The following is a 24,333-nucleotide window of genomic DNA, read 5'->3' on the forward strand; positions in this document are numbered from 1 at the left end:
CTGAATATAATGATGGAAATTATTTCCATTTCCAGGGGGAGAGTATCAACTGTTTTACTTTCAAATAATTTAAATGCCTGTACAACATTCTTCCTACCAACAATCTGAATTAAATCTACTCCATGCTGGAATGTGATGATTTGTAAAAAAAGAAAAAGAAAAAAATAACTCACTTATCTTTTACCCATGACAGTCTCTCCTAGTTATTCTTAGGCAACTCTTCAATGAAATTTCCAAAAGCATTAGCGTTTGTATTTCTCCATGGGCTTGACAGAACCCTGTGGATAGAGGGTTCCAAGAACTGAAAACAAAGCAGAAAGAAGACATCCTGGGCCATGCCATGAGCTGGCAAGAAATCAGAACACAGTTACAAGTGACTTATGAAAATTCCAGGTACCCGGTTAAGTAAAAACACACAATGCAGAGCAGGCATTGCCCATAACCAGTATGTTTCTCGCATTTTCCTTCCAATTTTCAAACCTTCATAATGTGCACAACTTATGAGAGATTTCTTGGAGAAAATTCAACTGGGAAAAATAGTAAACTGGCTTTCTTTAATTTATAAAACTGAAAAATTAGCAATGATTTTATTTATAAGTACTTCATTGTATGAAAAATATCTATCTAATAGAGGTCCCCAGTGTAGTGTCTAAGCCCATTTTATTTTTACATTATCTTTAGAGATGCAGAAGAGAGATGTGATCTGTAAACTAACGAACAACACTGTCAATACATCGGATCCCAAATATTGCTCTCCTTAAATTTCACAAGAAAAGGAAATGACCTCTCCATCAACAACAGAGAGGTTCTCATTGAGTTCAGAGAAGACAGATCAAAACAATTATGCTCAGAAACTCCCCCAATCCAAGCAATGCTGGCAGGCATAATCCATAATGATTTCCTGAGTGTTTCTCCAAGACCCTTTTCAAAGTCTCCTTAGAATCTCATTTTCATTCACAAAAGAGTCCTAGGGTTTGATTCAAGCATAGGAATTCGGGAGCACTTTTCCTATAGAGATCAGGGTTTGAGTGTGAGAACACAGTCTTCAAGGGGGATATTTTTGCATATAATCAAGCTGTTTAGTAGTTAAGAATCTATACTTACGAGGCACCATCCAATTCTCTGTGCTGTATTCTAACCCACAGAATACCAAGAATTATTTCAGTTGTTCTATCAGATGTGATGGTTTGTTAGACATGGACTCAGCTCTCAATAGTCTCCCAATCTCATTCCAGACATCATCTAGCCCAATTCCAAAGCACTTCAGATACAGAGCACTACCTCCTGTTATCCTTGCTAACACATGGTGGTAGTTCAACATTGGTCCTTTAGAAATCAAAATAAGTCACTGCTGCTACACAATCCTTCCTATGCCAGACCTCAGACACAAAGGTTGTGCTGCTTTCCTTAGGCTCAGCATATCACTGCAGTCCTTTGGAAGGCAAAGTGGTAAAAAACTAGCATAATTCCCCCTCCACACAGTATATCTGCCAATCACTGTTTAAAAGTTTCAACATAAAGGACTTAGTCACAAATGGTGTTGAGTTTTGTTTTCAGATTCAGGATGGGGAGATTTCAAGGGCAATATAGTTCAGTTGTTAATATGTTTTGAGTCAGTCAGCATCTTTCATCTTTCATTTAATTCCCTAATAGGAGATAATATCTATATTCCAGTCTCAAGGTATTATGTCTTTTGGATCACTGGGACAACAGCAAATGCAAAACATGGAAGTGTGTCTAATAAGTAAGTAATGAGAACTCTATTAGGCCCTTCCCTTGGAAACTGAAGTTGACCCCTGCAATTGTCCACAGAACATTCTAGAATAGTGTCTGCTATTGACACCAGGGAAGGCAATTTTCAAATTATCTCCCATAGGACAGAACTTTCTGTGGAGATTAAACTACTGAGACCAAAATCCACAAGGTATTTATGATAGGTGATACGAATATTTTAATAGAAGATGTCATAACCCTGAAAAATTGTGTCTTTAGTAATCTATGTACTATTAGCAACAATCCATGCATAGTGCCATGCATTTATAACTATTTGGTCATAAAAATATGTGACTGTAACTGTGATATTTACAGTCAACTTATAAAAATAAGTGTGGTACTGAATGGTAATAGTTCATCTCTAGCAATTCCCACACATCTGGAAGGATCAGCTGATTCTGGGAAAGTGTATGGATAATTACAGAATAGACAAAGCTATCACACTCGAGTCCAACATACAAGAAGGCTATTACAGCATCAGAGGGGCTTCACAGATGGTAATTCTTCATTTCTTGTCATAAGGTAAAACCTGTGAATGAATGTATTTCTGTGGAAATAAGTAGGAAATGAATGGGAGAGAAGAGCTTGCATGACACAACCAGAGAGGAAAAGAATTTCACCACAAAATATTCATGTGTGGCCTTCAAAGAGGCTGAAGGTCACTATGAGTATTCTCATCCAATGATACCTTTCATTAAAACGAATTCAGCATGGTGCAAATCAACCTTTAACCATACATTGCCTTTAACCATGGAGGTTAGAAATCTACCTACCAGACAAATCTCCTTCTGTAATTTAGATGTGTGCCTCTTTGAAACTTTTGAACCTGGACTGTTGAGGTTGTACTGTACATTCTATTCTGAATTTAAATTCTGTTGGGGGCAGGACACAAATTCACATTCCAGTTTAAGTACAGAAAAGTTATGAATTTTGCCAACTTTAAACGTCTCTCACCTTAAGGGAAAATACTTTTCAATTATATAAAATATTGCACAACTCTGTGATATTTCCCATAGGTTTCTTCTCCTTTAGGTTTGATTGGTAATCTGTTGATAGTTGGTAATCTGTTGATAGTAGACAGGTTCCTAATTTGGACACCATCAATAGTTCACACACAGAAAAACAAAAAGAACAAATTTGAAAAACTAAAGGGAGGTACACCCAAGCTACCAAACCATGCTGAGGTTGGGTATCACCTACAAATCGTGATCTCATACTTTAGGGTGCATATTGGCACTGAGAAAATGGGATTCTTGGAAATATCTATTTCACAGTGAAGTTGGGAGGTCAGATAATGTTCAGTTAGATTCTTCTGGGCTTAAATTGCTTCCTAGGACTTAGTTAAGGCATTTGGGGGTGGTGTATTAACTCTTCCAGAACAAAGAGTTCCATTTCAGTAAGTTATTGCTACAGATCACTAAAGAGTACCATGGTGTTCTGGAAAAGATAATGTCCCTTCCAAAATGCCACCTCTCCAGTCAGTTGAACAGTGAGAAAATCTTATTTATCTTAGACACTTTGATCCTTGAAGATACCTAAAAAACAAGACTTTCCCCATCCAAACAGAGGCGAGCTAGACACAGACATGCTATTAGAACTGCTCTGCAGGTTCAGCAGAATACACTGCTGTCCCATCTGTATTTGGCGGTGGGTTTGCTTGATTCTTTCTTATAAATCATCCTACCAACTTCTTAGCATCCTGAATGGCTTATGGTAATCAAGAAAAAAATGCACATTGACAAACTAAAAAAAAAAAACCAGATGAGTGAATGGCATCGTGCACACCATGGGAAGAAATACAGAACTTTTAAACTGAGTATCTTTCATCTATTGAAAGAGGTACCAAAAGTATTCACAAATGGCAGGTAATCTGTGAAAGAAGACCACCTTCCAACTCCAAATACAAGATCATGACCTGGAGATCAGTTAGTCCAAATACCTGTTCATCCTAGCAGAGCAGTTCATGAGGTAAAGGCTAGGGTTCTCTGGATACAGCTTCACAAACACAGTGAGAATGATAGATCTATGGATATGGCCAACTGTTTTCCATCCTCACATCTGTTGATATTGTGCCCAGAGTACAGAGCTCTGAAGATGTGGATCATTTCTACTAGAAACTCAGTAACTTTAAGGTAGGGCAAAACAAATTCCATTCAATGAATAAAATGTTACTCGAAGGCATTTTGCTTTAGAATATGTTCCCTCTTCCCTTCATGTTCTTGTAAACTCTTTATTTGTAAAAGTGTATTTAAAAAATTGTTAAACCTATCTACTCTATTTCCAAAGACTGAAATAAGGATGGGAAGGTTTGTGCCTACTTTTTGAATCTCTCTGAATCCATGAGTTTTGTTTTAGGTAATTCAGTTAAAACATACAACTGAAGTTGGTGGGGGGAAAAAGCAGCTTTCTTCAGGTAAAAGAGCTTAATAGCAGATTTTGTAATCATTGGAAGTTTGTTCTGTCCTACCTGGAAATAAATTATGTTACTGCTTGGCATGGTAAAAGGCATTTCCTAGTAATTTCCTCCAATAGCAAGCATAGCATTAATCTGAACAAGCACCCAGCAGACTGAGTCTGTCTGCTAGGGAGCAGTTTTAAATGTTTAACACAAAGAAAACATTTACCTCAGTACCTTTTCTTTTTTGAAAGAATTCAGCAGTGGTTACAGTTGACATGCCATCTATAGAGAGCTGTGATCACCTAGGAGGTTACTTCCTAAGTGACAAGGATAATGATACTGCAAGAAGCTACAAAATGATATTGCAGCAGTTATGGTGATACTATAGTGGCCATGGCCTGAGTGCATGTTCCCAGCATCAATGCAAAGAGCACACTAGAGTGAGTGGCATTAGAACACTTTCCTTAAACTAGGAGCCATTGATGGTGTGCCATGAGTGGTGATGGTCCCCCTTTGCTCTATTTCACTCTGTGACAAGAGTCTCAGCTATGTTTCCTCTCTTCTGTGTTAATTATGTTCCATGGCAGTACATTTTCACCATCTAGAATAAGAAAGTTGTAATTGTGGAATTCTCTCTCTCTCTCTCTCTCTCTCTCTGACACACATATAAACACATACAAACACACACACTTGTGTACTCTCACAGACAGACAGCATGTGTAAAGTGCTCATTTGCAGGTGTGTGAGCTCTCTACAAGCAGCCATATCAGCCCCCTCAAATACAGAGGACCATTAAAGGCCATTGGAAAGCCATATCAACTATGTAGTTTTAACATGGGACTTTAAACATCATCCATATAGTGAATAATTTAAATGCAAAATCATCCCAAGCTAGAATCTTAGTGACTGGCAATGTGCTATGTGGAGTCCAATGTGGCATTGCTGTGCACCTTGTTTGTCACACAGTTGAGTGCCACCTTGCTGCTGCCTAGACCCTGGGGTTGGTTGTGCGTGGCCGCCAATGAATTGTGTATATTTGGCTAAAGCTGATCTGACTCTGCTGGTCTAGGCCAAACTGTCTGCAAATGGGCACCTTCCTGCACGCAAACATCAATGTACATGAAAGACAACTCTAAGCATATGTATATATGGTATATATACATATATATGTACACATACAATGGGTTGGGAAGTCCTTTGGTTTAGACGGGATTAAATATGTACTTCCCAAGTGCATAGGTTTCCATTGACCAACCTGTTTGTTCAACAAGCAACCATGGAACGTGACATGGCAATTTGGGTATTTCCTAAGTTGTTTTTCCTATTTGGAGACCACCTTCACTCTCTTCTCCATCTTTCCTAAGCTTTGTTTTTGAAAAGCAGTTGCTTCTTTTGTCATTCCTTGGAAGAGCTCTAAGATCACATCTAGAGATTTATCTTTCGTGGAGAACAAGGTTGCAAAGAACATTCCCCCTGTTTGATTCTCTCTTCCCCCTGAGAGGCAGACACTGTCCCGGGGGTGCTCTCGTCTGACTTGCCTTGTTACCCCTGGCCAGCCCAAGCTGCTGAGGTCTGAGCTCCTCCTCCTGCATCTTGTGCAATACTGGAAAAAAAAAATACTGGAAAACTCCGCCCTCAGACTGTGGTGACATGATCAGGGTTCTCTTGAATTTCTATGCATTCAATCTCCTCTCTCTCCTTTCGTTTGGCACGTTTCTTTTTCTTGTGGTGCTTTTTGGAAGGAGGGAAAAAGGTTAGGAACACAGGTAAAATAACAAAACAGTGCAGAAGTGTGCAACCCCCGGTGAGCAGCAAGCATTTGAACAGTGTGAAGGTCAGGTTTGAAGGCACAAAGAAGAGGGGGACCAACCCAATAAGAAAAGAAGTAATATTCTGCAAAATGGCTGTCCCATGCTCTTGCAGTGAGCTTTTTATACATTGTGTTCGGGTGTGCTCGGTGGCTAATACAAACGTGTAAAGCAGGGGTGCACAGTGGTCAATGGCGAAGTTTAAAGTGTAGATAAGGCACAAAATAGAAATGCAGTCCATGTCGACATTCCACAAGGTCATTAAGCCCAGAACACCCAGCTCAATTGAGGTGACGCTAAGAATGAGCCAGAAGTTCCCCAAAGGGTGGATTACTAGGAAAAAAGTCAGGATTAACACCAGCAGCACACCAAAGCCTGCAATCAACACAGGCACGGTGACAGACAGGCTGTAGTGGTCCATGAACACAAAGGAGGGGTTGAACACAATGAACCGGATGCTCTTTGAAAGCGACAGGGGTCTCAGCTTTTCCAGCACTTCTATGACTTCCTTTTGCTTGTCTCTGCTAGTCCTGGCCACCAGGTACAAGCGGGAAGCAATGATATTGTTTTCATCCCCTGCTTTGGAGAAGATGATATCGTTTCGGAAGTGCTGGAACTCTGGCTTTTTTAAAAATGAACTTTGTAGGACACTGATGAAGTCACTTTTGTTGCTGGCACTGATGTTACTGGTTTTCAGGAACTGGTAATACTGGTCCACCCAGGACACTGTGGTGAAGCCACTGCAGAGCCTCTGAAGGTCCTCCTGGACACTGCTATTCCAGTACTCAAGGGGCTCGTAGATGTAGAACCCTATCACAGGGCTGTAGTTGCTGAAGTATCTCTGCTGAACCATGGCATAGGAAACACTTGGAGAATCACTGGCCAGGAGGTTGATGATGTTGGCTCCATCGCTGATCTGCAAACACCCCATGAAGGAGAAGGAAGCATAAATGAGATAGAGGATAACCACAAATGGCTTCACGTAGATGTTCGTGATCCACTCGTTGTAGTGCTCTCGGAGGAAGTGCTGGATGAAGTGGTGCTGGTAGGGGTCTGTCTCGTGGTGGGATGCCTGCTGGTGTCCATCACTCATCACGGCCTGGAACCACACAGGCTTGCGGTCCAGGTACTCTGCAGATGGGATCTTGCAGCAGAAGATGCTGTGATAGCGGTTTTGTTCCAGTTGGCCAGCGAAAACCAGGCAGGAGCCAAAGAAAGAGAAAATGTAGAAGTAGTTCAACAGGATAGAGACACACATGTTCTGGCAGAAGACTTTCACAGCCTCTATGTTTGTGAAAGGACTGGCGCCCATTCCAAAGGTGATAAAGTACAAGGAGCTGGTCATGGTGTAGGTAACCATCACATCTGAGTAGGCATCTGCCACCCTGTCTTTGAAGGGCAAATTCTCTTTAGTTCTCCGCCATCCGGACAGAAGCTCAAACACACCTTTTGTCCCATGACCTAGTGTTAAATAAAGAAGAAAAAGAAGAGTTGCCATTATTTTCTCCTATCATTCAAGTGAGTTCCTTACAGATTATCTATGCTTACAGCATGTGTTCTAATCTTCAAAGTGCCAGGATCTGCTCATCAGAATCTCAAACTTTGAGTTACACACAGGATATATTTGGTCCCTATTTCCACTTTAGCAAACCTCACATTTATTGGTATTCTGAGTAAAACAAAACATTTGTTGTCTGTTCTGTTAACCTGACAAGGTGTAGACATGATGTTACACTATCATGTGCCTTTTTCCTGCACATACATTATCTTCCTAGATAAATCACAAGTTCCAAGAGCAGGGCTATTGTGTGCATCTTCAGCATTTATTCCAGTGCTCAGTCCACTGATTCATTGACTTGTCCTCTCTAACCCTCATTTCAGACTGATTTATGTGCTGATCTAGGAAATTACAAGATGATGTTAAACACTTAAAATGGATTTAAATTGATTTTACAATGTTAATAACCTGCTTGCTGGCCAAACACCTCATACCCAATAGATTCAATTAATTAACAATTGATGTGTATCGAAAAGATCTTCCAGGTCACACAGGGAGGGATCTTCAGGGGGAGAAGTCACATCAAACCATTTCTCCAGGCTCCTAGAGGAGCCTTTGTATGAAAGGATTGTATGGTGACTGCCTTTACTACTTGATTTACACTGATGAAGAATGCTTCTTTTTAATGAACTTCTGTGTATACTTTCATATGGGTAAATAGTGAAAGCATTTATTCAACAAATATTACTTGAAAAGTAATTATGTGGCAGACTGTTAGCTTCTGAGCTGTTATTTTCAGGAATCTGACAGCACTTAAGATATCGTCTCTTCCTTATTGGCAAAAGAAGAACATAACTGGGAAAGCAAAGATGTTATACCAGATCTGTAATTTTTCCTTTTCTCTGCTTCCCTGAATTGGATCTGTCAATCACCATACACAATATATCAACTGGCAGCTTTCTGAGTAAGTAGAAATCTTCATAGGTTACTCTTGCCCTATGGGCATTGCAGTCCTAAACAGGAAGCTTTTCTGTGAATGGCTACAAGATGTGGCTAGGCTGTTCTCCAAAAAAACCATTAGTGATTCAGTTTAAAAGCACAAAATGATCCAGTTCAAAAAACTTGGAAAATGAACCAGGTGTTATGCCTAGATATTGGTGTTACATACCCAATTCACTTGGTAGTGCTTTAATGAAAATATGATATCTAGGGCCTTCTAGTGGTCCTCCTGAATTTGTACTTCTTGGAGACTTTGCTAACTGACTGACACAATTTTTTTCTTTCTTCCTTACTTTGAGACTGCAGTAAAAACTTTATTTCACAGACTGCTTTTCAACTAGGGATGTTTCACCACACGTATTTCTAGACAATGCAGTGTAACTAGAAGTCCTCTAAGGATACTTATTAGAAAACCAGAAAGCACGTTTTCCTAGATGATATCTTAGTGCCCCCAGTAAGAGTGCCAGTATTCTTTTCTTTGGAACTCTCCTTCAAGAAAACTAAATCTTCACTTGGCTAAACATGCTACTTGGCTGAACCTATTTTTAAGAAACAGTATTTTATAGATGAGTTAACATTTACCAAAATCTCTTTTATGAGGATCTAAAGCATCTTGTTTCATAATTAATTTTTCTAGCATTCAAAGATTTAAATGTATGTGATTCTAATCTTTGATTTTAAAGATTCACTGGCCAATATTTTGAGAATTGTTGTATTTTTAATCTATTTTATAGAGACCCCCAAAAAACAATAAAAATGATACAGAATTTCAAAACAAGATGATGGGAAATTAACATTTAATAATAATAATTCTCTCTCCATCCCAGAGAATTGTTATTATTAGCTGTTAGGGAAAGGAAGGTGGAAATTGGAGTTCATCTTACCTCAAATATGAAGCCTATTTATTCTCCAACACTCTCTGGATTGCTAATCAGGAAAGATAAAGTTATCCTAGCAACTAGAAAGAATTATAAAAGTGTGGTTGAGTTAAAGGCAAATATTTTTTATCCCTTTTTTTTGAGGCAATGATCTATTTCTTCATGCTTTAAATTATGAATTCAATATATGCATATTGAAGTAAGTCTAACAACTCTTAAACAACATGACACTTTGAAGATATCAGTACGTAATACAACTATTGTTAATTTTCTATCACTTTGTAACTCTGTATTGTGTGTATTGTTCTTATGCTATTTTGTAAATGGATGTCTGTTTGTTAAAGTGTTTTCCTTCGTTTATTTTTAAAATAAATTTAAAAAAACTAACAGCATGAATTATTCATTCTTGTCTTCTGCAAGACTCCTTGACAAAACAGAATACTTTGTCTCTTACTCTCTAGATAAAAATAAAATATCAGGATAATGGTAAGGTAGTTACTTAATTAGAGCACCTCTTTTTGGAAATGAGGGCTCTTGTTATCTTTGTAATCACAAGGGGGAAGGCTACATGTTTCTCTGTCTAAATTTGGCTAGCCTTTGCTAATGGTCATTTTAGTGGAACTCTAGGGATACTGGTATGTAGGCCAGATGTTGCTCTATGCAGTACAAAGGTCTATATGTCTGAAAAAATGAAGCTAAACTATATTACTGTTTAGAGCAATAGAGACTGGAAACATAATATCCAAGCATGATATGTTTTGTCTTATTTTTTCTGATGCTGTCTAATTCATTTTTTTGTTATTCCTGATTGTTCCATTTATAAAAGTCCTACACCAATTTAAATGCTGCACTCAGATCAAGATACTGGTGTCTATACAAAAAACATGGGCCACCACCTCAGATGAATATACAAAGATCAAATATAAGTGTCACTCACCCAGTTGTACAGTGATCTAGATTATGAACCTTGTTTTCTGGTCCTGTAACAGAAAATGCCCCCACCCGTAAGCCAGTATGCTTCAGTTTGTTAGTTGCCCAGGTAATAGTTCCGGTTCCAGTTCTGGTTGCTCCTGTCTCTTAGAAACAGCTGGTCACCGTGATGCACAGCTGGTCACTGTGATGCACATTGTATAAGCCAATCCCCAACTGACAAACCATTCTGCCTCTGTATTTCCTGCCTGCTTATCCCATGTAAGCCCTAGACCACCAGATATCAGGGCCTGATATTTTGGGAATGATTCTGATCAATGCCTGTCAACATAAATAAATCTGCCTCAAAATCCCGGGTGTCATTTCAGTGTTTCTGCTTGCCTTTGCAGTATCTCAGTCCTGACTACTGTTTTCTCACTGAAACCTTTTTCCTCATCTAAGTCCCCGGCTTGTTTTAGGAAGAACTCCATTCAAGATCCTGACTAGTTAGAGAGTAATACACATACGTGATAATTTTTCTCAAGGCAGAGATCAACTTGGTGGTACAGTGAGTTAAACTATTGTCCAAATATGTATTTATTTAAGGTTTCAAAATTTTGTTCATGACTTCTTTGCACTACATCAGTATATATTTCAAACTTGGAACAATCCAAGTCACCCACTTGAGGATTGTTGGATAACAGAAAGTTCCTTTGCTAAGGTTTGGTGACAGACAGGGTGGAAAAGAGTTGGGAAGGGGAGGAATTGTGAAGAAAATTCAAGGAGGAAGATAATAAGAAATAATAGATTGTGTGTACATATATGTGAATTAACTTTCCAAAGTCTTGAGGGATGTTGTAGGGAAACCTCTTTCTAAGTGAAAGCAAGTAGAAGTCTTATCAATATAAAAGAAAGCTTAAAGGGCAGCTTGTTAACACATCATACTTAACAGTGATTTAAGGAGCTCTGCTGTGTGCAGTCGAGAAATAAACAAATGAAGACCACATGGGTTCTTTCTGTGGTCATGGTGGTACAAGTCTATCAGAGCAAATATGTAAATACTGAAAGTAAGGAATAAAAATTTCTGAGGGAGTGAGTTCTGAGCAAGATGGATAATGCTCAGAGTTAATTTTAGTTCCAGTGGGTCCTCAAGGAATCATCTCCAACAAGGAAAAACAAAGGTGGATCTTCTCTGAGAACCTGGACCCGCCTGGACTAACATTCCTGAATGCTCTGCCCCTCCCTGGGGAAACTTCCACCTGTGAATGTACTCATACCGCTGTAGGATCACTCTGGTGACAGGAGAGGCAGAAGGTGGCTTTTTTCAGATCAATAAATGTACTATAATTTTTACAGATGTCATTTTTAATCTCAAAATCAACCTCTCCAAAACCCATGAATCCAAAGAAAATTGTTTTAATAAGATTCAACTCTGATTGGAACTAATCATAACTGATGCTATCAGTACTCCCTATTGGTTTTTTCTCCTGTATGTTGTTTTAATAAGCACCCTCTGTGGGTTCCCTATGGAAAAGGGGGAAGCATTTACCTTGGGAGGGCATTCTGTGGGCCTCCCTTTTGTCTTGAAAATGCTATGCTCTCAGCAGGACATGAGAGCTTGATACCTACAGTAGATACCCAAGAAATAGAGGCTAAAAAATGCAACTCCCATGACCTGATCTGAGAAAGCTTCCTGCTTTCCCTTAGGAGCTATTTCTCCTTTGGCTAACTGCTGTTTGTGAAGTTCACGTCTAAGCACAGGTGGAAAAAGCCTTTTGACTTTGTGTTAGGCTTTTAAGTTCTGTGACATCCTTAGAGCAACCATAAGCAAATAATAGATGGAAAAATAAAATTTTAGTCAATTAAACCTGCTGAGGAGTTGAACAAAACATCTAGGTAGTGAATGAACATTCTGAGTTAACTTTCACTCGTCTGTATTGCAGGGGTCACTTGTTCATTTTTCCCTTTAGTTGGCTGATTCCTACTTAGCGTGATCTCAAGCATAAGTTTAGCACAGAGCACCATCCTGCTGCTAACACCTTCCCTCCGCCCTCTGCATCCCACCCTCTAGCATAGGAGCTGCTTGGTCCTGTCTCCTGTACCTGTGCCCATCATGGTACATATTACTGCACCCAGCTGGAACTTTCCATCGGTAGAAGCTTCTCATAATCTTTTTCATTTCTGCAGCCTATTTGGTATATTGTAGGTGCTTTAACAGATGCTTGTGAAACTGAATTAGCCATGTCAACCTTTGTATTGTACTCTTATAACAATACTTGTAATAGCATTATTGTAACAATGTCAATAATTAATAAACAATAGATTGATACTAGTTATATTTTAGGTATACCATTTCTTTATGTCATTCACTGTTTGTATATTTATAATGTATACATTTTAAATTAATTTTTAAAATGAGCTACAACTCATAATAAATACACTTGCTATTATTTCTTGCAATAAATACTATTGACATGTTTATATTCAGTATAGAATTTTGTGAACTTGCCTTGTTTTACTGAGAGGTTTGCTGAGATTTACTCTACGATTTTGTGTAGGAGGTGGTGACAAATGTCAATGGCATCCCACTGGGAAATTAGCATATAATTCACTAATTTGGCTTCATGTCAGCATTTTAAACTTTTCCAGCCAGCTGACTGACTCTGGCATTTTCTCTGTGCAAGTCTGAGAAGTCCTGAGGCAACTAATCATGGTATTACTGTCTCTTCTCCACACTAACTAGTCGTGCTTCCTTGAGCACTCTTCATTTTTTTTTGACAGCAGTCACACTTATTATTTATTTAGTTCTTACTAGGTCTTCAATGTTTGTTAAATACTTTTAAATACACAGTACTCACAATAGCCCCAGGAAGCCATGATAGATGTACAGCATTTGAATTTTGGACTGATGATTTGGTGAGTAGAAACCTTTTTCTACACTACAAGGACCTCAACAAGGGGCTGGGGATTTAGCTCAGCAGCAAAAGTGCCTGCCTGGCAAGCGTAAGGTTGTGAGTTCGGTTCCTGGTACTGGAGAAAAAACCAAAAAAAAAAAAAAAAAAAAAAAAAAAAAAAAAAAAAAAAAAAAAAAAAAAAAGAACCTCAACACTAAAGCCTGACATTCCAATGAATAGAATTAACCCTAGATTTATAGACCTGTTTTCTTACAGTACATATATGCTGATAAGTGACTAATCTCAAAGCTATTCTGATATTTCAGTGTAAAATTGTTTGTTTCATTTTCTTTTTTTACATTTTGTTTTAAAGAGAGTAACAAATGAACAAAAAGAACAGTAGCAGCATACAAGCATCACAGATATAAATGAACCAAAACAAGAACATTTAAAGTGATATAGGGTTTCAAGACAGAAATGATATGAAATTAACAGTAGTTGTTATGTTACATATTGTTATCTTCAACTATGTTGCTCAGATTACCAGATGTAAGAATGGAAGATTGTTCAAACCATTAAAGAGAATAAGAAAGTAATTATCAGATAAAGTATTAGAGATAATAGAATTTCACTAGACAAGATGCTAGGAATTCACCAGGATAGTTCCATTGCATATTGTTGCCTTCAGATCAGTTGCTTAATTACCAGACATAAGCATGCAAAATTGGTCAGAACATAAAAAATTTCAAGCATTAGCTGTTCCTTTCAATATACTATCAAACATCAGCAGTAAAGTTATCCATATACATGCCTTCCTTCTTTCTTTTTTCTTCTTTCCCTCATCCCAGTCGAATTTCTTTCCCTTTCTTATCATCTATTGTATGTTTTGAGTTCATTTTCACAATAGCATAACCTTCAGCTACTACAGAATGTTAGGGTCTTCAAAATAGAAATTTATTTTAGCTGTGTTCTGAATCAGAGCCTCTCTTCTTGTTGAGCTGCTTTACAGGGAGAAAATGGCACATATACACAAAGCAATACTCTGCTGAAACACATAACACTGACTCCCATAAATATTAATTCCTGTTTGTCAAACACTGTATTACAGTACCTTACATGCTACCAATGTTAGATATACCTGGATGTTCCTTTCATGAAACATGGTTCTTAAAGTTCTGGTATGCAAACAAATGAAGACCAGTTTGGTTAAGGAGATTTAAAAGTGGCAGTAGCTCTCAGAAGGATACCTTGGAAACTAGAGTGGAATTTTCACCCAGTTCTCTGGAATACACTATGAAAAAGTTCATACATATTATTTATTATAGGGAAAACTCCTACATTCACTGTGATATCTTAAAACTCTTCCAGTTACTGCACCCTCCCATTACCATAAAAACCAGAAGTAGTATAAAGGTGGAATAAACCTACCACTATATCTTTGTGAACTTTAAGCTTCTTGTGACAGTTAGCATGACATCTTGGTACCAAGTACAGTATACTGCTTGCCCAGCATTTATAGTTCAGACAAATAGCAACAGTGTATATATGTTATACCAAACAGAGGAATGGTGAAAAAAACATTCTAAGACAACTGGAAGCACAGTTTATCACCAAAGTCTATGTCGAAGAGATAAAACATGCAAGATAAACAGAAGACTATAACACTAACCCTGGAAAAACATGGGGGTACACTAACCCTGGAAAAACATGGGGGTACACTAACCCTGGAAAAACATGGGGGTAGATATAAACTGCTTGGCAGAAAGTTCTCTTATTTATAATGGAATCCATTTACAACATTTATTTGTAGTTATTTTATAGTAGAGGATAATTAAGTGATATTAAAGTGGTTCAAGCAAAATTTAGCAACTCCTGCAGAGTTTCCTGTTCATCATCAAGATGGGATATGCATTCCAACCACAATTCTTCAGAAGTCTGTATCTGATGAACAACATTAGCTAGGGGTTTGGCATAAGGATCTTCATAGTTAATAGTCTCATTAACTTTTCCTTCTGCAATTATACTATTTTGGGAAAATTTGAATTATTTGGACCAATTACAATTGGGTGGTTACTTTCAATTAAGTTACAGAAAACTCAAAGTCTGAATAGCTTCCTTTTTATCTTCATGCAGTGGAAGCCATGATAACCAGTGTGGAAGAGCTTCACTGCATTTACACACTTAGGCTTAAATTTCAAAATCTTCCCTATTGCTGAGATGCAACTCTCTGCAGCAATTACATTTGGTTTTGGAATTTGCACATTTAATAACTTTTACCAGCAATGGAACAGCTGCTGAACATAAAGAGCAATAATCATCCCCACCAAAGTGTGCCATAACACCCAAGCCACAAGCAGCAGCTTGCCTGACTTCAGGGTTGTTGTCTCACATGTTTAGTAGCATTGGTCACCAAAAATATTCCATATATTTAAATGAAGTTGGACTGAGTGCTCTTCCAAATCACCTAACTCTCTGCAAAAACAATGTAGTATGTCAATGGATACTTTCCTCCTACAACGCTTCCGGTCCTCCACGGAGACGTCTCATTGCAATGAGTCAATCAACCTAACTTTGCTCAATTCTAGTAGTTTTTCTGCTAGACTTTGGCAGGATGTCATTGGTGTTTTACGACAAATATTTCTGGAAATTGAAATGTGTTGAATTTTTGTTGTTGTTGTTGTTATTTTATTCACTGATTTCTCTCAGGACAGGAGTTACAGCAGGAGCTCTGAGTGAGAAGTAAGTCCGGGTGGATTTGAATACCCAAACCATGCCACAACTACAGGGAATAGCCTCATGTGGGAGTAAAATTTCAGTTGCATTCTCAGTGCTAAGCGAAAGCCAGTTGGCATGTGAGAGGCAGGAAGAATCTCTGAGAGGAAGAAAGTAGGATGTCATTGTGGGAGGAGGGAGGAAGGGACACATGGAAGCAAAAATTCACTGCTTTAAGCAAAGCAATGAAAGGGAGAATTAGGAGAAGCACAGAAAATCATGCAGTTGTCAAGAGGCATGGACTGGTAGTTTACAGACTAAACACCAATGTACATGAAAGAAATTATGGCCTAGAACAAAGAGCCATATTAAAGAAGAGTAATAAACAGGAGAACTTGCAAGAATGAGAATTAAAATAGTTGGCATTAACTGAGCTAAAGACATTTAAGAACAAAATTGATTAGGAAATTTAATTCATTTGCTTGAAGATTATTTTCTGAGTGCCTTCCACTAAAAGGATATGGGAAAATGCCATCACTTTGAAGTCTGATAATTCCTATTTGTCCCATTTGAAAACCGTGTCACATCCACATGTCTGAATTTAACAGTTCATTAATTGCAAGCTTTGGAGGTTTTTATTCTATAAAGAGTAAAATGGATGATGACTTAGGCTTTCTGTAACACCAAGAACTGGAGAATGCTTTTAAAATGTCTGATTCAATCATTAAGAAACATATTTGAAATGAAAGGAATCTGACTTAGCAAATTCAAATTATGTACAATTTCAATTTCTATTAAATAGCCTTCAAGAGAAAATCTTCAGAGTTGTAGCACAGATTTTGGCATGATGCTTTAATGGGCAGTTTCTAGGGTCTCCTTGAATATTTTTCTCTCTTTCTCACCTATAAGGATGAAATGCTAACATTCTGTGGCTGGAATTCTCACCTATAAGGATGAAATGCTAACATTCTGTGGCTGGAATTCTCTCTGCAGTGCATGGCCCGAAGCCAGTCGTAACCCAATTAACCAGAAAGCTCAAAAATGGGATGGCTCTGATCATTTGAATAGTCATTAAATTAATCAACCAGAACTTCCTTTCTGATTTTGCTTTTATTGGTTGGTTAACTTTATTGAAGAAGATTTTTCTGTGTCCCTCTTGTGTCTAGTCCTACAAAAAAAGAAGTCTGTACGTGTAGCAATCACAAAGATGTGCTCTGGCGTGAAACTCTTAGTCCCAACACTGGCTTGTCATTGCATGAGACTCTCTAAGTGTCTCAGTTCCCTGGTCTGGAAAAGTTTAAAGGGCTGATATAATGCTAAAATGGGGTAATAGTTGTGGTTAGAACAGTTTCTGGCACCCAAGAGACATTCTGTGAAGTTACTGTTGTTATTATCAGTGGAACAATGCACTTTGGGGTTTGCATGATAAAATTCAGTGGTCAGAAGGCAGCATGGCAGGTTGGTTAAGAGGGTAGATCTTTGCAACTGTCTATTAGACGTGTGGGCTGGGGCAGGTGAACCTCTCTATGGCTCTGCTTGCTAACCTGTAGAAAAAGGAAATAACAATAACTGCTGAAGAGTATTGCCATCTGTTAGTACACCATGGGAGCTCCCATAAACGGTAAGCATTCCTGAGTGTGCTTGTGGAAAGTAGGAGCTGGCGTTAGATGCAGACTGGGCCCAGAGCAAAGTTTAAGCTTTCCTGCTCTGATTGTTTTGAAATTTGGATTTTTTAATCCTTGGATGTTAATTGTGGGAAAATGCTAATTAAGGAAGGGTTTTAGTTAACTGGATTCAACTCATTGAAGTATATTTACATGTGTGTTCTTCAGAATGAGCTAACGGAGTTGCTCATTCTTATTGGGAGGGAAGTTAAAATGGACTTCTAGTTGTTAAGTCAGTCTGTAAGCCACCGGGCAAACAGGGGCTGCTCCTGGGAGGAGCCCAGCTGTGGGATGGGTGAAGCGATCTCTGCAAAGGACCGAGGCATGGGTGTTGCTACACGTGCAGCTCCGATGAGAACAGCCTTCCTCCTCAGTTGAAAATCCCTTCCTCACCTTCAGTTCCTGCAATCTATCCTCTTTCAAGGGTCCATTGCTTAGCCAGGCTTTATTACCATATGCATTTATAAACAGAAATTGGGTCAGAAAATGTTGAGTATTGATGTCTGAAGGCAGAGGATTGAGATTAAGGGGTGAGCAGACAGCAGCATGGCAGAGGTTGCCAGACTCAGGCTCTGGTATGTCAGATAAGACTCTAATCCTGGCTCAATACCTCTTCACCAGACAGCCTTCAACAAGGAACCTCTCCAGGCACATTCCTTATGTGCCCATCTCACAGCCTTGCTGGGACAGATAAATACATAATCCACACACAGCACTTATCATGGCCCTGGGCACATACTAGACACTCAGTAAGTACCAGCTACTACATTTTGTTTATGGGTGAATATCCATTTGAAGTTGTAGTTATATGTTCACAGTGTGCTGAAGCAGACTTCTGAGATTCATTCTCAAAGTTTAGCAACAGGAAGGAGTTAGCAATGGTAACACATGCAGACATGTACATCCTTCTGGTAAATCCTATTCATTTTTTTTTTTCCATCTAGATAATCCTCATGGACTTTTCCTTGCCTGTTTCCATTAGAGAGAGGTTCATCGTGCAACAAAAAGAAGAAAGAGTTTAAATCCTCCCAGACTGCTCCTGTAAAACAGCTAAGTGGACTCTAGGGAAGGCTAGATGTAGCCACACGACCATGAGAAAGTGCAGGCAAGTGGTTTGCAGGTTTTACTGCTTAGAGATAGGAGAACTCTGGGGATGTTAAGCAATTACAAAACAAAAACAAGACAAGTTCACATTTCTTCAGAACATGTTCACTTATAATTAACTGACAACACAGAGCCCACAAATTGTTAATAAATGGCTGATGGAGGCATGACAACAGCTTGTAAAATGTAGCATCCCTCAGACTCCTCCCACAATTTCTCATGAGGTTGACTGTGGGAACAGGGGCATTCGAACCTTCAGGAAAACCTCTCGCCTTGCAAAGATGCCAACATGTGACCCAGCAGATATGAGTGGAGAGCCTGCCTCAGGCAAGTCACGGCACTGAGCACACTCTCATCCTTGCCCTCATGCTCACAGATGCTTCCAGCATCCACTAAAATGCACATGTAGCCCAGACATCCCCTGAAATGGAGAATATTCTTCCACATGTAGAACTAAAGTGGTCACCTAGAAATTTCCAGAATCAGTTCCCAGTCACATCCCTGTCATCAGGGGCTGATGATTACCTGGGGTGAATGCTTCTATTCCTCCCATCTTCTCCTGTGCTGTGGTGGTTGAGGACACTTCTCATTTGAGGATTGGGTGATTTCTGTGACAGACGTGGTCAGGTTAGTTGTACAAAGCTTGTCTTTGACAACAGTGAAGTCCTCAAAGGAAAGTCTCCATTTCTCTTGGGGAAGAGAGTATCCTGGGGATGACCTTGAACACGGTCGTGAAGTCTGTGAGGGAACTCACAGGCCTTCCATACTGGCTCTTCATTCTCCATAGAACAGGGTTGACCTCATTGGTCAGCGGAGTAGCCTGTCATTTTAGAACATCACTAGGAAAAAGTGCTAGTATGTGGAAATCTTAAAGTGGAAATGGGTTTACTATTTAATGTCAGGAATTCTTCTTCCATAAGAATGTCAACATTCCTGAGAATACCCATCTTAAAAGCATAGTGATCTTTTATTTCTTTGGATGAAAGAGTGTTTATTCCTTTCCTTAGAATGTGTATGGGGAACAGGGTGGGCATAAAGGATGGACTAAGTGAGGAGATGAAGGCAAAGGGGTTCTGGGGATATGGTTGTATCTGAGTCTTATGAACTCCTTATAAGGCAGACATGTTACTCCCCCCTTATCTGATGATCAAGAAAGATTCAGTATAATTAGGGACATGTTTTGTAGTTCTTTCAGTGATCAGGATCAGAAACTACCTCTCAGCCTCTCATTCCCCCTCTGATTAGATCACAGCATTGAGGGCAGTGACTGTGCTACGTGATGACTCTAATGCCACCAATCCCAAGGCAGTACTTGGCACCTAGTACCTATTTACTGTAAAACTGAGGAATGAATGTGTTGCTCTGAGCTCCCAAGCTCTGCGGTGTCTGAGTATGTTGAGACGGGGTCCTTGTTTCTTGGGCAGCTTTGCCATCTTACCAATACTAAGTCTTATGAAGATGGAACATCTTTCCATTCATCTATGCCTTGAGTTTCTTTCTACAATGGTGTGTAGTTTTCAGAGAGGAACTGTTACACTACTTCTGGTAAATGTATTCCTAAAGATTTTATTCTTTTTAACACTCATAAATTGAATTGTTTTCCTCATTTCATTTTTGATTACTTATTGCTATCATATAAAATGCAAGTGATTTTTGTGTATTGATCTTGTATGCTGCAACCTTGCTTTTAGTTCTAATGTTTTTTTCAATGAATTAGTTCTAATTTTTTAGTGGATTAAATTTTCCTAATGTTTTTTAGTGGATTAAATTTTTCCATATAGGGGGTCATATCATCTCCAAATTAAGATAGTTTTTCTTCAACCTTTTGATGTGGATGTCCTATGTTTTCTTGCCTAATTGCCCTAGCTGGAACCTTCCAGGCAGTATGGAATAGAGGTGGTGAAAGCAGATATCCTTGCCTTATTCCTATTTGCAGGGAAAAGCAGTCAGTTTCTCACCACTAAGGTTGCTGTTGGCTTCAGGTTTTTTTTTTATAGATGTGATTCCTCAGGTTAAGGAAGTTCCCTTCCATTAGTAATTTCTGAGTGTTTTTATAAAACCTATTGCAGTTTATCAAGTTCCTTCTCCTGTGTTTACTGACATGATTGTGTAGATTTTGACCTTTACTCTATTGATACTGTATATTGATTTTAGGATGTTAAAATACTCTTGCTTTTATGGCATAAACTCCATTTGGCCGTGGTGTATAATCCTTTTAAAATATTATTGAGTTGGGTTAGCTGGTATTTTCTTTTTTGTTTGTTTTTTCTTGTTTGTTTTTTGTTTTTTCTGGTACCAGGAATCGAACTCACGACCTTGCACTTGCCAGGCAGGCTCTTTGCCACTGAGCTAAATCCCCAGCCCTTGGCTGGTATTTTCTTGAAGATTTCTGAATCCAAACTAAAAGAGCTACTGCCTGTGTCTTTCTTTCCTTATGCTGTCCTGTCTGGTTTTGGTACACTGCTATTACTGTGCTCAGAATGACTTTGGAAGTATTCCCTCCCCCTCTCTTTAAATCTCTTCAAGACAAAAATTGGTTACTTCCTCTTACGTCTTGCCGGATAACCTCCTTCATTTCATTATAAATTACAGCGCATTCCTCATCAGTCAGTACGTAGGAAAGTACCTATGTGATTTGAACCAATTTATTCTCATCACTAAACAGTATTTATAATGCTCCCACATGATTTAAACCAATTTAGTTTTCCCACGAGAGACATCAGGTGCCAGGGAGCAAAGCTGTGCGGTGCAGATGTGCAGTAAGCACGGGAAGATATGTCCGAAGGGCCCTTCAGCCAAAGTGACCAACGCTGATCACTGTAGTGGTAGCAGACCCTAACTTTTAGACTATTCTAGGAAAAGTCTTTGCACCTAAAATTCCAAATCCTGCTGTTTTTGTGGGTTTTTTTTTTGTTGTTGTTTTGTTTTGGTTTTCATTTTTGCTTCCCCACTACAGTTTTCCTCTTTCCCTCCTTCTTTTTAAAACTAAAGTTGCTACTAGCTTGCAGTGGAGTCACATAACCCACTGAGGTATTAAAATAGTGTGCATGAGTTAGTAACTACAGCAGAGTAGGTGTCATTTTCTTAGTTTAACTTGTATTTCTCACTTTACTGGAGTGAAAACATTCCACGAGCCAAGATTTTTACAACAAAATAAGCTGTTTGATTCTAAAGGATTCAGACATCGCACTCCCCTTGAGATACTGAGCTTTGCTGAAATGTTCCATTCTAAATACTATAGAATTGCAACAGGTTTACATATTCAATGTACATATTCAACTTTGTGAGGAATATTACTCCTCACATTATTCAATGTATATTCCTCACATTATTCAACGTACATATTCAACTTTGTGAGGAATCCAGTTGAGCAATTACTCAATACTATTTATGTTCTGAATATTGAAGGATCAGAGAGGAAGAGAGGCTGGAACACTTTCTATTTCGAGCGCTTTACAGTCTCATTAAGAGAAAGCATCTATTTAAGAAATAAGAATGTAAGACATTTTAAAGCCACTTTAATCTAGGGAAATGAACATTTGTTGTCAGTCTAATATATTCCAGGAGCTGCAGGTAGGCAGAGGTGAGGGGAGACTATAAAAGAGACTATAAAAGTTCAGGGAAATACACACAAATGGGAAAGTTGACATACAAGAAACTAAAGATTCACAGAAATATGAGGCTATGGGTTGATAAAGAAGTGGAAGCCCTCAGTGATGAGTTCAGCCTGGAGATTAATTAGCAAAGATTTCTCCTTCCTCTTCTGAAAAAGTAGCCAATTTTTAAAATGTTGACTAATTTTTCTTACGCTGGTCTCCTTTTCATTACACAGAAATCAATTCAAATGCTAATTTTGTCCCCCCCCCCCGCCCCATAGGGTCGTTGTAAATTATGTCTGACCTCGTGCTGATTTCATACACTCATAAATAACTCAAGTACACTTTTGAATACCAAGAACAGTGATATTTTCCTTTGTTCCAGAGTGCAAAGGAAACATGTCACATGGTGCTATTCATTTTCAGTTACGAAACGAATTGTCCTTGGAGCTCCCTCAGAAGAATTTTTTCTGGCAATTCTATGACTCAGGGTGAATGGTCTGGTCAGCACATTCACAAGTACCCCCCAAATTTACATAAGATTCCCCATTTTTGAATTTCTGTGTATTCATTTAATTGAGAAGAAAAGTACATTTTCTTTTTCAGTTTTGTAATTTAATCCTCCTCCCTCATACCCACCCTTTTAAGTGGAGACAGTTCAAAAGGAAATAAATGGCTGTATTTTTAATTTGAGCACAAAGATGGGCACGCTGTTCAAATCTTTTCAGCTAAAAACTTGACTGACTTTGCTTGACTATTAAAAGGAGAGAAAAAAATACTGGTACTTAATGCCATGTGTTGTATATTGATGAGTTACTGAATTTAATCAGAGAAGAAAGGTTCAAAGAATCTGCATAGGGACAGAAAATTTAATTTCATTCAATAATTAATTAGGACAGGGTCTCATTATGTTTTCCAGGTTGGCCTTTAACTTCTAGGCTCCATTAATCCTCCTGCCTCAGCTTCCCAAGCAGCTAGCACTACAAGTGCTTGCCCCTGCACTCAGCCACTGGTGTGAGATTTTAGACAGGGCAGCCAGGAACAATTTTCCCATGAAGATCACTTTTAGAAAGTGGCCTGGAAAAAAAGAAGCTGGTGATAATGTCCTTTGGAGGAGTGTTCCAGTTTCCAGTGCAACGGCCCTGAAATAGAAGCCTGTCTAACTTCTTCAGGCAGCAGCTCATGGCCAGGGTTGGGTTAGGGCTGGAGAGGGCTGAGGAGCAAGTCCTGGTGAAAGATGAGAGATAAAGGCTGGGGACAGGCGAGCCTGGCAGTCACAGTGAGGACTTGGTTTTTGTGTCAGGACGGGAGGCCTTTGGACAAGATGACCATCATGGTGACAACAGTAGAAGGCAGGATGCCAGTGGGGAAGGACCTTCTGCTACAGCTCAGGTGGTGACAGTGTGCTACCTGCAGCTTCATCTCTAGTCACTTAGAACAGAGGTTGGTAAAGTACAGCCTGTGGCCCAAAGCCAGCTTGGTGCCTCTTTTGGAAATAAATTGTAATGGAACAGAGCCATCATTCCTTTACATATCGCCAATGGCTGCTCCCCCCGCCCAACAGCAGCAGAGCTATGTAGCTGTGACAGAGACCATATGGATAGCAAAGTAAAACTTCTTTAGTGTTTGGCCTTTTACAGAAAAAGTGTAACCACCTCCGACTTAGACTCTCCTGGGAGGAGGATGAAACCAAGAAAAATATCTCCTGGATGTGTGAAGCAGCGCAGGTGCAAATCAACATTCCAGTTTATTTCAAATTCTGTGTGGTCTACAAGCTTTACAGAAGGCAGAGAGAATTGTTTCTGGCTCCTACTGAGTGGAGTATCAGGAAAAAAAGATTCACCTTTCAATAAGAGATACTGAATATCATTCATATAGTCACTCTGGAGATACTCTTGACAAATATTTAACAGTTAGAGTTTAACATGCTGGGGAAACATAAAAACCTGCAACTAAATCTATAATTACAAGAGCACTTAGTACTAGGAAAGCAAGGGCTAGGATTTAATGAAGAGAACAAAAAAGGACATGCTTTGTATCAGGGAGGTGATGGAAATGCCATTGGAGTTGAGACCTGTGGTGGGGAGAAGATGAGGAAGG

General features: G+C 39.0%; 1 protein-coding gene across 1 annotated transcript in view; it reads right to left on the reverse strand.

Moving 5' to 3' along the window:
* Positions 1–5,361: 5,361 nt before the first annotated feature.
* Positions 5,362–24,333, reverse strand: part of Ptchd4 (patched domain containing 4) — a gene marked incomplete at its 5' end in the record, with an annotated part of 170,135 nt that continues 151,163 nt past the window's right edge. The window contains one exon of the mRNA XM_005389880.2: positions 5,362–7,440. Coding sequence (XP_005389937.2) covers positions 5,807–7,440 — 1,634 coding nt within the window. The remainder of the gene's footprint in view (positions 7,441–24,333) is intronic.

The sequence above is a fragment of the Chinchilla lanigera genome, unplaced genomic scaffold, assembly GCF_000276665.1.
Source record: "Chinchilla lanigera isolate Chin_1 unplaced genomic scaffold, ChiLan1.0 scaffold00036, whole genome shotgun sequence".
NCBI lineage: Eukaryota > Metazoa > Chordata > Mammalia > Rodentia > Chinchillidae > Chinchilla > Chinchilla lanigera.